This window comes from Dermacentor albipictus, chromosome 7, assembly GCF_038994185.2.
Source record: "Dermacentor albipictus isolate Rhodes 1998 colony chromosome 7, USDA_Dalb.pri_finalv2, whole genome shotgun sequence".
Taxonomy (NCBI): Eukaryota; Metazoa; Arthropoda; class Arachnida; order Ixodida; family Ixodidae; genus Dermacentor; species Dermacentor albipictus.
Window position 1 is genome coordinate 35,818,240 of NC_091827.1, and position 16,533 is coordinate 35,834,772.

Genomic DNA, 16,533 nt, shown 5'->3' on the forward strand with positions numbered 1-16,533 from the left:
TGTTCAGATTCAATACCACGGCCCGTTTTACGGACGCTGCCATGTATGGCACGAACAACAAGGGCGCAGTTGCGGTGGCATGCGACTACCGAGGCCACGTTACCTCCGCTGCATCGACCCGCCCCTGCACGATTACGGAAGCCGAGGAGCTGGCCATCGCGTTAGCCATCCGTGAGGGCCTACACGCAAACCAACCACTGACGATCCTCACGGATTACCAGCAGGCCTGCCGCAACTTCCTACAGGGAAGAATTGGAAGACATGCTGCACAAGTCCTAGCCGGAATACTCAAGGAGGATCCTGAGGACTTCGCCATCCAAACCATCATCTGGATACCGGGCCACACAGGCATCACGGGCAACCTGCAGGCCGACAGAGCAGCTCGAGAATTTGTACATAACCGAGCACTCAACACGCCGGCTGCAGAAGACCTGGACCCTGTCGACCTCGAGTATCCAGCAATCGTCAACTACCACAGAGGGCGTCGTCTGCTATATCCACCACCCCATCGAAATCTAAACACAGAGGATGCCGCTGCCTGGCGTAGGCTCCAGACAGGCACTTACACGAACTTACACATATTACATAGGATACACCCCACAGCCTACAGGGACGAATGCCCATGGTGTGGTGCCACACCAACCCTATACCACATTACGTGGGAGTGCGCACTACACAACATAGAACACCCAGACACGAACACCACGAGGGAGCAATGGGAGGCACTGCTGTCCAGCTCGGCCCTCGACGACCAGCTCAAGCTGATAAAGAGAGCTGAGAAGATGGCAAAAGCCAGCGGAGCCCTGGACTAAGGGCCCCTACCATTAGCTGTCTTTTGTTTATTATTATTTTAATAAAGTGTATCTATCTATCTATCTATCTATCTATCTATCTATCTATCTATCTATCTATCTATCTATCTATCTATCTATCTATCTATGTCGACGCTAAAGCCTTTCGGCGCTTTTCGCGTTCGTGAGTAGCTGCGTTCGACGCCCCATCCAAGGCAGAGCAGCTCTTGACACTTCACGAACGCGAAAAGCGCCAAAAGGTAGTACTTTCAGATAAGGCATCGCTACAATATCGCGCCCCGTTAAGCCACTTTCTATACATGCCGCCTGCGTGATAAAGGGGCCTTTAAACACCTTTTGGACAGAATAAGAAAATGTTGCCACTCGGTCGCTGAGGCTGCTCTGAACGTGTCAACCAACTATTAGTGCATGGCATGCAACAGGGGATATACACTCGCGTGCCGGTGACAGTAAAAGTTTACTTCCTCTCGCTTCTGTTATGCCGTCATGCAACTTCATGGCAAGGAGCTGGCCCACGAACGCTGTTGGCTAATTTCGTCAGTGCGAAGACCGTTCTCGGCCATACATAATTGCTCACACAGTAAAATAATTTACACCCTTGATGGTGAGAATTGCGAATCATAACACCCTTGAAGAGTGTTTTCATTCAAGAAACATCCCATCATCATCACTTTTTGCGAAGCATAGGGCAGTTCTAGATGCCATAACACCCTTTTACCCACCGAAAGGGTGCACTGACTAAGAATATTGGGGGTGGGTGCAAGGGTGTTTTTGTTTGTTTTTATCACATTCACAAACATACAATTGCACGAAGAGACGGCGTGTCCCACGGCACTAAAAACCAGTGGAGGGTCCAGAAATGGGCCCTGCCTTACCCCAAGCCCTTCCCCCCTCATGTCGGGCTTTCAAAGCCGACAAAACTCCTGAAGAGAGTCCCCCTCCGTTTCACTGTCTGTTTTGATAAGCCATTTTAAATATGTCCTGGGAAAAACCTGTTGCTGGAGCACTACTATCTATTATGTCACAGTGTTCTAGGTGGCACACAGTTCCTAAATGTCATCACGCACAAATTCCGCGGAATCCAAAAGCGCGCACCTACTTTTTTTTAGTATTGAATACTTAACCAAAAGAAAAATGTTCAAAATGTTTTCAGCAAGGCAGAACTAGTGCAGCTCTTGCTTTTGGGACGCCAGGAATCTAGCAAAATGAATAGGCCACGTGACAGCATGCAGCTGGACGCGCCACAATTGCTCTAAAGCAGTGCGGTCGTCTAGGTTTCTTTCAAGCATGACAAAACAGGCAGAAAAGGGTGCGACGAACCATACGCGGACAAAAGATACGCCGATTCGAGAAGCTTTGACCCCACCTGACCTTCTTTCGCCGAATCAATAACCCCAATTCGTTCTGCTTCTCTCAAGTTTATAAACAAGGTAGGTTCGTTCGCAAACTTGAGCCTTCTCACCCACCACAATGCTTTGCTCAAGCAGCATCTGCAGAAAGAGCCGTGCAAAACGCTCATGGCTTCGCGTCTGCGTCAATAAGCTGGCTGTACAAAAAAAACTATTAAGTTTGTAGTTGTATAGTAAAGGAACGTTCTACTGGCTTACAAACAGCTGCCTGAACGGAGTGCTCAAAAAGAAAGGGAGAATAATCTAAGAAAGTATAGAGAACCAACGTACAACTTGCGATGCATAAAGTATTTACAACACCGACTAACAACGGTATTTACTGAAATATTTCCCCTCCCAAATTGGAGACAGTATTATTGAATGCATGAATAGGATATCAAGCCAATCATTGTAGATATAACAAGATTCCATAAATTGGCGGGGCATTTGCAGACCAATCTTTGTTCACGGAACAGTGGTGAGGCATTTTTCAAGTGTGCGCGCTACTGCCCACCTGCCAAGTACGTTCGCGATGTCTTGGCATATGTAGACCTGCGCGAGACTCGCCCGTCTCCCCTCGCGAGACGGGTAGGACAGGTGCACATGCTGAATACGGGAAAGAAATACTTTGCAGAATGAAATTGAATTTTGTCAAAACACCAGAGCTCTGGATTGCAGGTTACAGCGTGCACAGGGGCGCTCTGCCAGATTTTAAAGCGAAGCTTTCTATGCCTCCTCCCTCACTTTTTCCAATTCTGCTGCTGCTGCTGTCACTGGCTTGCCAGCCGCGTCGGTGGGTGGTTTGAGAGCGTGCATAATGAACATGAGAGGGACGTGGGGAAGGCGTGTGCGAGTCCTTTTAGCGAGAACTTCATGGGCATCGCTACAATGCTCTTTGGACCTCTTTGGCCGTCACAATGCCCACTGAAACACTCTGGCCATCGACACAATGCCCTCTGGAAGACTAATTACGCGTTAGCCCCCTTCTGCCCACCCCCACCCACCGCAAAAGTAGTGCAGAAGCTGCAGCACTTACTTTTTTGTACTCACATGAAACAGCGCAGAGGAGAGACAGTATGGTACTAAGGGGAGACAAGAGAATGCTTAAAGCCAACACCCAGACGAAATGTCATCACAGTTCCCACACTTTGCCAGGAAATTGTTGTTGTCATTCAATAGCCTTTACCACAGCTGCACCCTCGCCGAGCAAAGGGGTTCGGCGATGGTATAGGCACAGCTATTGAATGGGAACAATACTAAATGGCTCTGCTCGTGGTAGTTTGAGGGCGAGCGTAGTTGGGTCGAAAATGACTTGTCTACCGCATGCACAAAATACCTCGATTTTGAGTACATCTTCCTCATTACCCGTCAAACTGCTATTATAAGCAACTGCAGTAAGACAAAGACCGACATCAGATTATGACAACGACAACTCACGGTGCTGTCCACCAGAGGGGAATCGTTGTTATATTTGTTCTTTCTTTTGAGCGGTCATAGGCCCCACTCGCTCATCCGCTCATAAAAACAAAGAAAAAAAAACCCCGAGATCTGGATTCGCTTCGGTTGCACTTACACGACAGCAGGCAAAGAAAGACTTTTCGTACTTGGAAACTTAAGGTTTTCGTGTAATTCTGCACATGTGAAATTTCGTGGTGTCGCCTATACGTGTAGAAAGCTATTATGCAAGTACTTTTATATCTGCCGTTAATCCAAGCTATTTAAAATTTGAGTGAACACTCCAGTTCAGAAATATGAGCATTGTGAACTTCTTGAAAATGCCAATTAAAGCTTTTTTTTTCTCTCTGTTTCTCTGTGCATAAAAGAAAAGACAGACTCGCAAGTACCTCTGTATCTTATACAATCAGGAAGGGCCACGTCTCTTTACAAATGAACGTCCAAGCAAACAAACAAAAAAGAAAGCATCGACAAATCAATTCACTTACACGCAGTTACCAGCCCACCTTTGCCCCATTTGATTTGATATCAGCTCATGTTTCTGGAAATAAATTTCCAGTGAAACTACCCGTAAACACAGAAAATGGCTTAGAGGTAGCATAAAATAAATAGCTTTGAAAGTAATACACACACATAGTTTAAAAGAATATTTGTTTTTATGCCTTGAAAACGAAACCGAAATTGAAATAACTTCCCCCGACGGGTGTCGCCGCTGTCGCCGCTGCGTCATTTCCTGCGTCTCGCGGCGGGCCGCCGGGAGCACATGTGTGTGTCCTCCGTGACATTCTTGAAGTTGTGAGTAATTAGATTGTTTTTTGCTGCGTTTAGGTTGTACCACCTCGTTGTTTTCGTGTACTTTTGTGCTCATCGACGCGAAGTGAGCGTCCGGAGTGAAGGCGACGCGATTATGCGTGAGAAAGAAGAGCACCAGTGGCCTACGACATCGGTGTTTCTTTGTGACAGTGTGTTTACTACGCCTACGACGGCCGTCATTCGTGGCGAAGGAGAAAACATCTTCCATTCGGCCTCAACAGTGATGAAGTGGACGTTTTGTTTTTCGGCGGAATGCATCGTCAACATGGTCCATCCACTACGTAAACGAAACGGCGTGCCCAGAGTACAGATCGTGACAGCGCTCCGCCTTCAAACCTTTTGCAAGGCGCATGAACTGCTCATATAAAAGGTACGTACGTAGCCACGTTCAGCGTCGCTTTTTTTATGGTGCGTCATTGTGGTAGTAATTTTCGCGTAATTTATTTAAAGGACAGCGCAAGGTGTGTTGGATGCGAGTGTAGTATATGTACTCCAGGCGTAGCCTATGGGCACCGAATGTGAAACAGAAAAAAAAAATGAATGTTTCATTGTTCACGTGTCCTCAACTAGAGTTGTAGAGAATTAAGTACTGCTACGCGTCAGTATTCGGCGCAGGCAGGGAAGTAATACTTTGGTTTGACTAATTGGTTCTTTCTGTTACCAAAGATGGGCACAGACTTATACCGGTGTCACACGGCCACTTTTGAGCACGATTGAGCGCGTTCTGGATCGAAATTTTCGACCGCGATTGGCTCCCGTCCACCGATTGTGCAACGAGGCCAAACGCGTCCAGAAATTCGATTCCAGTCAGGATCGATCGCGGCCAACAGTGTGCAGTGTGACAACCGTATTAAATGTCGCTTGTGTACTTTCACTCAATTGTTATTATTTATTTTTTTTGTCGGAGGTCCCGTGGTAGGTAATGGCGCAGGCAGCTTGCAATGCTTGTGGTTTCATGACTAGAACTAATGCAAAACAAAAGAACCACGACCGTCCCGGCTACGTACTTATCAATCGCTTTAAGTTGTGCTCGTTTGTTATAGAAGCTGTCGTGCTGTTGCGGATGAATGCGTGGTTGCGCTATTTGTTTATAAATTTATCTTTTTGTGTAAATAAGCACACCGAGCCTAATCAATTTTTTTCTCGTTCTTGTACTCGTTTCTTGGTTTCACGCAGGCGTGCTTATTATTACTACTATTTGTTTTCTTGTTGTGTGACTGAACCCTGCCTAAGGCGTCCTGTCAGTTGTCAACAGTATTTCTGAAATGAATTGCACTTAGCGTCCTACGGTTATTGTACGCTTCACTACCTTATTTTAATGTCTAGTTATAAAGTGTCTGGTTATTGTAACTGTTCTTGGCCTTTATATATGTATTTATTAAGCTGGTAAATGCTTAATTGTATTTGCAGTTTTGAGAGGTTCTTTTATTGAGTCGTCAATCTCGAATGGTATTAATGGTGGGTTGTTTTCTTGTGCCCATGCAGTTGCAGTCAGCATGAAGCAATTGCATGGGAACCGACTGGCTGTCTTGGGCCTACATGTTGCTGAAAAGACAGTGAAGACGTCTGACCCGACAGGTATACTTTTTTCATCACAATTGGCCTACATATTTTTTTCACCGGAGGATGAAGACCTCCCCCAGTGAGCTCCAATTACCCCTGTCTTGCGCTAGCTGATTCGAAGTGAGGCCTGCAAAATTTTCTGACTTCATCATAGTCTACTTCTCTACCGTCCTTGACTACCCTTCTCTTCTCTTGGCATCCATTCTGTAAATGTGCCACCGGTTATCTGCCCTATGCATTACATGGTTGAAGAAGGCACTTGGGCTAGTTGGTGCTCATTGCAGACTTGAGACATCAATAACTAGCGTGAAAAAGACAACATCAAGAAGCACATAAGAAAGAAGTCTAGACTTCAACTGAAATTTTTGCTACACAGAAACATGGAATGCACAGAATGTCGACGGACAGAAACAACACAGGAGCTATCGGAACAAATTTATGAACAGGTTAATTTCACTTACGAACATTCTTGGTAAGAGCCAAAGACGGGTGCTTACACACCTATTCCCCACTTTTTTGATGCAAAGTGGTTCGTATATTTCCCTATGTACCTGCTTCTGGAGCTGCCTGAGCACACGATTGCTTTGAAACTGCTTGGTGCATGAGCACATATGGCAATGATTGGCCATGTGGCCACCAGCCACCAAGGCACTCAAAGCTGCCCTATGTGCCCTCAAGCAAAACAGGTTGGTGTTTAAACGACCGCTTGGGGTAACAAAGATAGGGCATCTGTCATGGCTGGTGGCCATCTGGCCAATCATTGCTGTAAGTGCTCATGCACTGAGCAGTTTCAAAGCACTCATCTGCCCACGCGGCTCTAGAGGCAGGTCGACAAGAAAATATTCGAAGCACTTTGCATCGAAAAGCGGGTGATAAGTGTGTAAGCACCCCTCCCTTGCTCTCGCCAAAAAAGAGTGTTCGTATCTCGAAATGAACCTGCCCATCGATTGGCTCCAATACCTTCTGTGTCAGGCAGGGAAAAGGAAAGATAAATGTTGCTTCCATGCGTTGAGGTCGCATCCCCTGAATCCTATGTTTCTGTGTAGCCAAAATTTCAGTTGAAGCCTAGAGTTCTGTCCTGTGTGCTTCTAGCTGTCGTCCGTTGTCTTTTTCGCGCTAGTTAATGATGTCTCACGTCTGCACTACATGGCCTGACCAGCTCCCTTTTTTTACTCTTTATGTCAGCTACGATATCAGCTCCTTCATCTACTTTCTGAACCACGTTGCTGTCTTACTGTTTCTGCTGCCATCAGGATAGGAGTGGACATGAGAAATGAAACTGAATGTCATTTAGACAGAGGAGCAGTGAGACTTCCTGTGCTTTACCTTTTGCTGTTGTACATAATAGTTGAAATTGCACCAACACATCTTTTCCATAGCTGTGGCAAATAAATATATAGGCTTTAAGAAACTAGAAATGCAGTTTGCCTAAGAAAGAGAATACTCTTGCACCTAAAGGTAATGTGTATGATGCTCTGACTCCTTTGATGCATGTGCCTTGAGAGGTGTTGACGTTGTTCTTCATTTCTTTCTCAGTAAGCTTTACTTGATGGGTCTGACTTTGTATAAAGAAATAAGTTCTAAAGAAACCATAATACCTAACAGGCAGAATTGTCGAGGTTGAAAGTCAAGTTTTCTTTCATGACATATTTTTTTCAGGCTGTACTAGTTGATCCATGATGTTCGACAGACAGCGCAGACTTGTACAAGGGACGTCAAAAGTGGCGAGAAATGGAACAAATGCTATCGCCTCTTTCTCCATCCTTTGTCGAGTTCACATTGTCTAACGTCATCGACCAATACCAACTAGCCCGTTTGCGTACCTGTACTAGTTGAGCCATTTATACTATGGTACTCTAAACCAAATGTGATAAATTCAAAATTGGTGCCTTTTCTATCTTTGTACAAATACCTGTTTCATAAAATAGTTTAAAGTGTTATGGTTGATGTCATGTTTCGACACCACCATAACCTCATAAAATATCTTCATGGATGCAAAAGGTGCCTCTTGTGCAAGTTCCGTTCTAGCCTGACACGGAAAACAAACCTGGCAGAAGGTAGAGCACATGCTCTTTTGTAAACAAAACGCATGATTGCATTTCCTTGGCAGTTATTGCAATGTTTTCTGATGTTTATCTGCATGAACATTAATTATCTCAGATGCTAAAGACACATCACTAGACACTGTGAGCAGAAAAAAGTGATTGTGCAGTACTGTTGAAGTCATGCAACATTATGTTTAAGCAAACTGGCAGGGATGCTAGCTGTTAAAAAGAAAAAGCTGACTTCTAGAAAAATTTGCACTCCTAAATGTGGAATTGAAATTCACTATGCTTATAAGCTACAAAAGATTTCCAGGATGATCAGACTAGTTACACTGGCCATTTGCTGATTCAATAAGGTTCACTGAAGCTTGTTTTTAAATTCACACTGTTTTTATGCAGGGCGATGATTTTCAGTCTTGTGGAATTTTTAAATATAGTCCTGTTGCATATAGCATAATTCTAGTCCTTGAGCAGGAATATTCAAACACGCAGATATATCTAGCACAAGAAATCGAAACATATTAAACTAATTAAAAAAATTTATTATCTTTCGAATGAATTACATTATAGCTAATATAACCGAAAAGAAAGGGGCTTAACCAAGAAACCCGATGTTTATTAATCATATCCTAAGAAGCCAGCAAACACTGACACCAAGGACAAGTTAGGGTAAATTACTTGTGATTAACAAATGAAATAAAGAAATGATAAATTAATGGAAATGAAAGTGGATGAAAAAACAGCTTGCTGCAGGTGGGGAACGAACCCACGTCTTTGCATTACGCGTTAGATGCTTTACCAATTGAGCTACTGCGGGCGCCGTTTCCCCATCACTTTCTTGGGTATTTATGCTTCCTAGTAGAACGCTGGGAGTGTTTGCCAGCGCCACCACATATCTGGGGCACATATTGTAATTTACGAATCATAGCCAGTGAGATTACAAGGTGTATCTACTTGGAATTGATTTCCAGAATGGCGTCAGTTTGGAGATATGCACCATCAAACTTGCCAGAAAAATGCACTGTTGTTCCACTTACTTTTTTAACAAAATGTTCTTTTATACACTGAGGCACAAAAGTGGGTTGTGCACTGATGCACAACCCACTACTTCACCAGTAGTACTGAAAACATTTTGGCTCTTTATCTTTAATGCACTGATGTTTAAGCTATAGAATGTCACTTGCCCCATCTTCCTTCCTCTTCACGTTCCAAAGTAATCGAGCAATGCATGGCATCGAGTGGTGATGTCCGGTTGAAACAGTGGGCTGTAATTGAATTTCTCACTGCGGATGGTTCTGCGCCCTTCAACATTCATTGCCATCTGAAAGCAGTTTACGGGGATGCCTGTGTTGAAATCAGCACTGTGTGTAGGTGGGCAAGTACTGAGAAACATCAAAATCCAGCCGCATCAAATGTCCAGGATCAGCACCGAACTGGACAGCCAACAATGGCTTCTTATGAGGATCATCAACATCAGGCAGAGTTGAATCGGGTCAATCGTAAGATCAAGCAACACCACATTGCAGCAACACTCGCTATTTCCATTGGTTCAGTGAACCACATAATTAAAAACCTCTTGGGTTACAAGAATTGAACTTGTTGGCTATGCTTCGACTTTTTCATGTCAGTCGTCAGTTACCGTGACACCCAACAAGCGCAAGTCTTCTTGTAACGCAGGTCTTTAATGACGTGGTTCACTGAGGCAATGGAAATGGCGAGTGTTGCAATCTGGTGTTGCTTGATCCTGCGATTGCACCGAGTCAACTCATCTGCTGTTGTTCATGACCCTCATCAGAAGCCATTGTGGGCCATCCATTTCGGTGCTGATCCGGGAGATTTGATGTGGTAGGATTTTGGTCTTTCACAGTCTTTGCCCACCTCTGCACAGTGCTGACGTCAACACAGGCATTCCTGTAAACTGCAGTCAAATGGCCATGAATGTTGATATGCGCACAACCTTCCACAGTCAGAAATTCAATTACAGCCTGTTGTTTGAACTGGACGTCACCACTGGATGCCATGAATTGCTCGATTACTCTGGAACGAGAAGAGATAGGAAGGCGAGGCATGTGACATTCGATAGCTTAAGCATAAGTGCATCAATGATAAAAAGTTCAAAATGTTTGCTGTAATATTGGCAAAGTAGTGGGCTTGGAGGCAATAATTTCTGAATTGCCCTCATATAGTTGTGTAGCCTGTCTCTCCTACATTCATGATGTGGCAGATTAAATGCCTTATTCTTTCGAAATAACGATTTCCTGGAAGTAAGCACTATCTGTGCTTGTTTTCTTTAACCTGCTCTTCATGTGATCTTGAAATATTAAAGTGAATGATGCAGGGAAGCGCTGCTAGTCATGTTTCGTGTACTTTTCCTGACATTAAATTGCAACAAATCATTTTGCAGGTAGAAAAGAAGCAGATGGCTACAGTGATCAATGAAGAAATGGCTTCATCTATGATGGCTCGCCTTAGGACATTGGAATGGAGCTGCAAAAAGGCATCATCATCCTCGCCTGTGTCCTGGAACTTTGGTTTGAATGAGACTGTTCTTCAATGTAGAACGGCCGCAAGACTTGTCACCACAAGGCATAGTGCAAGCTCAAAATATTGTACAGGAGGCTAGAATAAATGACCCACCATGCAGTCACTCTGTATCTGTGATAAATGGGACCATTTCACGCAGAACACTCACAAGTGATGATGTGTTTTCTCTCAAAGTTGCTATGCAGTGCATTTGTAAACACATTACCTATTGTATGCACACCATACATAACATTTCTGTGTGCTAGCCTAACTGTAGACTTAGAAACAAACAATGAAGTGCATATGTACCCGCTTCCACATGCCGTACTTCAAGGGCTATTATATTGCTCATTACACCCGATAGGTGAAGGGGTAATATATTCCTGATCACACCCATACACCCCATGGGTCGAAGGGTAATATGTTGTTCAAAACACCCTCAAGGGATAGGGTGTTATTGGAATATAAAATAACCATCATAAGGGTGTAATTCCCTATAAAACCCAGCTTTTTCAAGGGTGCTAGGGGGTTAGTTAGACACCGAAAAAAACCCTTAGGGGTGTAAATTATTTTACAGTGCATGGGAATTAAAATGCAACAATATGTTTGCGATCTCGAAAAGACCGAAAAACCATGTTATCACGTCATGTTTGCATTGCGCGTAGCTGCGTCAGCTGCGCGTGGACTCCGAGGTGGCAATGGCTTGCTGCGTCATACTTACTACGTCACAGAAAGAACTCGCGCGCTGCTACCCTTCAGCCAGCTTGGCAATGGTGGGTAGTACATGGATTTGTCTTAACTTCGTGCTTGGGACTTCAGGCGTTCTTCTCGCTAGGTCTATTACACTTTATCTGGGCAGAAATTATTCTAATTTTCAATGCAATTCGTAATTTTTTTAATGCAGAAGGTAATAAGATGGTACAAATTTGCATGATTGCTGCTTTTCCATGGGTTCGTAACATGACGACTTCCAATATCGGGCTCCCGTCTTCAAGGTCCTGTGCTCGAATCCTGCCGTCGGACAGATTAAATAATGTCCTTTTAATTATTTACAACGCAGAACTTTATTAACAATGAAAACTTTACACTGTCACGAAGCCACTGAAAGCCAGAACGACGAAGTTTAGGCCAGTCCGTGTACTGCCCATCGTGCCCACGCGTGCTGAACCACCCTGCTCGCAGCACACGCAGACACTAGCGCCAGAGTTGCCTGTGGTGATTATTGTAGGAAACTATTATGTGGTGTGAAGCGTAGTTTACCGCGGCCACCATGGGGTGCCCCGACGAGTGCTTTCACCACGGCGATACTCAACTTTTAGCCGGGTCTTTGCCCTCTTGGCTTCTCCGTTGTGCAACTGCCAGCACGCTAGTGGAGACGAAAATAAAAAAAAACAAACGGGTATCGGTGCGGTAACTCCACTGTCCTTTAAAAGTGAGGCCACGCTATGATTACTACGAGAGTATTTCAGGGGCCTTTTAAAGTACCCTATAACAGCGGTTCTGTTATTTTTTTTTTTTGAAAAGTGAGAACGCATCGGAGTAAGTGCGACTGTTTTCAGTGAACACCGTCTCGCAGCAAATTCTGAAAAAAATATACCTACAGACATTCCAAGAGCGTAATGTACAGCTTCCCCGCTACTACTCAACATAATGTTTCCCTTCAGCTGGGGCGGCGCTAATAGCTGCGACTTGCCTGTGGGTAGATTCCAAAACATGGCGTTCATGGATCATGGTGAGTTTCCGCCTCTGCAGTAGCTTCCGGCGCGTACAGCCAGCAAAAGCATAGCCTTCAAGATTGGTTTCTGTTACTAGGTCGGAGCCATTGCTGGGTCGTTCAATTGGACACTGCCGAATGATTGATTGATTTATTGATATTTTTTACACAATGTTTGGAGATAATGAGTTTCACTTTTACCTGCCCGTGGCTGCTGCTGTGTTCCTAATAGGCACGAGCGTCACGTGGTGTGGAACTCGCGCCAGCGTCTATTAGGCTATTAACGAACACAGCATTAATTTAACCGGTGTGACCACCCGTCTGCTTATCGCCATCATGAACCGCCGCGAGGGAAGCACATCGCTATCGTCAATACTACAGCCAACGCCTTCGTCACTGCCCTGTCGCCTTCTAAGCGGCAGAACAGCCTGCTAGATGCTATGTTCGTTTGGGAGCGCTGCAAGCACGGCGCGCAAGCGGGTATGTCACGTGAAATTCTTTTTGTATTTCGCGGGCATCCGCAGTAACCTGAAAAACACCAACACTTAATAGATAGAAAGTTGGAAATTGCTTAATCGGACGTCTTACAATGTCCTCTAGAACTTTCTAATAGGAATTTTTTGCCTTACTTTGCTGCTTCACAATGGCTAATTTTCTTGTCTAATCAACTAATTAAGATAAATAAAGAATAGCGTGAAACATAGGACAGTGAACAATATGCATTTGGTCGAGTCGTCTTAGAGTGCATCGACATATTTTTTAACTCTTAGGAAAGTTAGCTGAAACACCCGCTATGAGAAAGAATGCGTGTGAAAGAGAGAAAGTTGTTTTCCAAGAAGTGTATCGACTTTTCACATAGAACCTTGCGGCAACCATACTTGCCTCTATCCTGAACTCATATTCATACATATGTGTGTGTGTTTGTGTGTGTGTGAGTGTGAGTGGGTGTGTGCGTGTGTGGCCGCGCAGGGTGTCTTATGTAACTTGACATGTCAATGAGAAAACGGTACAGCGAAATGAAAAGCTCCCGATACAGCTTTGTGTTGCTCAATGCGTGCCACATAAAAGTACTTTTCCGAGCGTGAAAGAAGCCCGCGCATACACGAAACTGCCTAGAGCGGCCAGTCGTGCGGCAACTATGCGTGCATTTGCGGCATACTTTCACGCTAGGAAAAACTTTTAGGTAGCACGTGTTGAGCAACAGAAAGCTGTATCGGGAGGTTTTTCATGTCGCTACACAGTTTTCTCATTGACAGTTTTAATCTAATCATATTTGAAAAGCCAGACATTTAGTTAGTAATAATTCTCCAATTAGGCTGAATGAAAAAAGAATTTGCGTATCATCAAGCGACGGCAAACAAGATGACCTTGGTTCTATCCAGCTACATTGCATTCCCATATCTTTAAGCTCTAGCTGAAGTTAGCTGGGACACCCGGCAAAGAAAACGCGTGTGCATGGCCGAGAGTTTTTCAAGAAGTGCATCAACATTTCAAATAAAACTTTGCGGCAGCCATAGATGCCTCTCTCATGAAGTCTTATTCACACATATGTGTGGGTGTTTGTGTGTGTGTAGAAACGTGCAGGGCCTTTCACGTAACTTAAACCACAGAAGTATCTACTTAGTGAACAGGGGGCGCCAACCAGTACAGTGAATGGGGCTCATCCCCTCGCCCGCTCTCTGAAGTGGGGGAGAGGCCAAGTCATGTAATGTGAACTATAGCCGTAACTACATGTTGGGCAGGGGTCACTGTCTCTCTCGTCACTCGGTAGACACGTCTGTGGTTCATGTAACGTGAAAGAACACCCTGCATATATACAATGATGATCATCTGATCAGTAAAACAATATATATATATATATATATATATATATATATATATATATATATACATATATGCGCAAAGGACGCACACATACACATGTGCGCGTGGTTTGTTGTGAACGCTCAACAATAGGTCAATAATACTCAATACAATTCAACAATATATCAACAAACTTTAGTCAACGACTTTATTGTTGGAAACTACTCAACATTGGCTCAATAATACTTTATAGTATTCAACAATATATCAACAGAATTTAGGTGACTTATTTGTTTTGAACTACCCAACAATTTTACTGTTTAATTATTGCTCTGTGGATTAAATAATTATTGAGGTATTGCTGAAAGGCTACTGAGTCAACAAGTTATCAACAATTTGCCATCAGCATTTCAACAGTCATTTTCATAAGGGTTGGGTTGCGGATACAGTAATGGTAAACAAATCTGCCTGAACTGTTGGCGACAGAAGCTTAAGAAACAGGACACAATAAAGAGACGTCGCTTGTTAAGGAAGTGCATTTTTGTTGACTTGTAAACGCTAAGCACGTAACTAAAGCCAATGCACCTTTTCAAACGGATGTCGGAGTCCTCAGGTTTCATTCTTCAAAATGTGTCCCCACCACGTTGAGCGAGCACTCTTTTTTTTTCTTCTTGCAGGAGATCAAGAAGAACCATAATGGCTCGCACAATGTCATTGCGATCGGAGTGCGTGACTACAGTCTTCCGAGCATGGTCAGCTTCAAACAGGCGGTCAAGCTGGCTGTAGAGTAAGTATCGTGTGCATGCCGGTGCGGTGCATGGCAAGGGTACATCTAACAGTGCATCTTTCAGTCGCGCTGTGGCGCTGCTCTTCGTTTAGCATTGTATATGGCTCCTTACGGAAGTCGACGTCTAAGGCGCTTATTCGGCCGAATCTTTCCGAGCGTTGGTCTCGCATCCGATAACGAAGCTTCTGCGCAGCGCAAGGGAGCCAATTTTTGGCCACGTGATTGCGCTAAGCGAGTAAGCAAGCGCCTGATAGGCACGCGAAAAGCCGTCGCGCAATCATGGCTCCGCTGCATTGGGTTCATGTACACGACTACTGCTGTGCACAGTCCAGGAACGCTGGAGCAAATGCCCATCTGTGAATACGACTGTAAGGGCAAGGGACCCGCGGTATACGATTCGGCGTGCATTATGGCAAGTTTCAAAGAGATGACGGCAGATTCGAATGGGTCAGTAACTGCCGTGCATGGCAGTTACGCCTGCCAGGAGTCACGGGTACTCCCTTCTGTGAAAGAGAGTACCCTATAGGAGGGTATCACTTCGCAATCATTAGTACTGCTTCGGGTGACTACTATTGATAACCGCCGTGGTTGCTCAGTGGCTATGGTGTTAGGCTGCTGAGCACGAGATCGCGGGATTGAATCCCGGCCACGGCGGCCGCATTTCGATGGGGGTGAAAGCACCCGTGTACTTAGATTTAGGTGCACGTTAAAGAACCCCAGGTGGTCGGAATTTGCGGAGTCTTCCACTACGGCGTGCCTCATAATCAGAAAGTGGTTTTGGCACGTAAAACCCCATAATTTATTTTTTTTACTACTATTGATTCCGATTTCTATTGAACCCAGCTTGGCCGCATTTTGGTTACTGAGTGAACTACATATATTTATTACCTCTGCATTCAAGTGGCAATGTTTCCATTCCTAATAAATGTTTTCAATTATTAGAAGAGGTTTTTTTTTTGCGATCATGAATCTTTAGCGCTGCCTACTGGAATAAGAAGTAATAGTGAGGCACGTATCATTCACGCACATTTCACAGGCCGCTGATAAAAGACTCTGCCGAAGGGGTCACTGATGTCTGCAGATTTTTTTTCAGGATCGTAAAAACGCGACAACAAATTTGAAGTAAGGTGAACATGCAGCAAGATATTCATTTTCTAGGCACAGGCTATCCCTTCCAATAGAAAGTTTTGTTAGTTGGCAAACTGTTTCTTTTAAAGAAATGTAATAAGCTTAGTCCTGTGTATATATTTAAATATATTGTGTCTGTGCATGGTGTTCACAGCATAATTTTTTCTTAACTGTTGCTCCTAATGCGCTTGTCTTCCTATTGTCAGGATGTGCAGCAGTAAAGCTGTAGTATGAATCACTAACCGTGCACGTCTGCGCCAACTACGATGCAGTAAGCATTTAGGCGCAATAATATTTTAACTGAAAAGGTATAGGCAACTAAAAAGTACCCTCAAATGATGGGGGTATCGAAACTCTCGTAACGACATTTTAGGAGGGGGGTGTAGGCTTCGACATTGCCGATGGGAGGGGGGGGGGGGAAGGCTGCCCCTTTCCGCGGTAAACTGTGGAGGAGGCTCAGGCCCCGGAGACCCTCCTGACCCCCGTATTTGGCGCCTATGCG

The 16,533-nt window shown here is 44.5% G+C and overlaps 1 protein-coding gene and 1 long non-coding RNA gene across 2 annotated transcripts in view; both read left to right on the top strand.

Annotated features, from left to right (window-relative positions):
* The window catches only part of LOC135905704 (uncharacterized), a 59,439-nt gene that overhangs the window by 25,674 nt on the left and 17,232 nt on the right, over positions 1–16,533 (top strand). The window contains exon 8 of the mRNA XM_065436684.2: positions 14,794–14,903. Coding sequence (XP_065292756.1) covers positions 14,794–14,903 — 110 coding nt within the window. The remainder of the gene's footprint in view (positions 1–14,793; positions 14,904–16,533) is intronic.
* Positions 4,441–10,686, top strand: LOC135905715 (uncharacterized). The gene is made up of 3 exons (XR_010565453.2): positions 4,441–4,838; positions 5,954–6,046; positions 10,481–10,686. It is a non-coding gene; the product is annotated as an uncharacterized lncRNA (long non-coding RNA).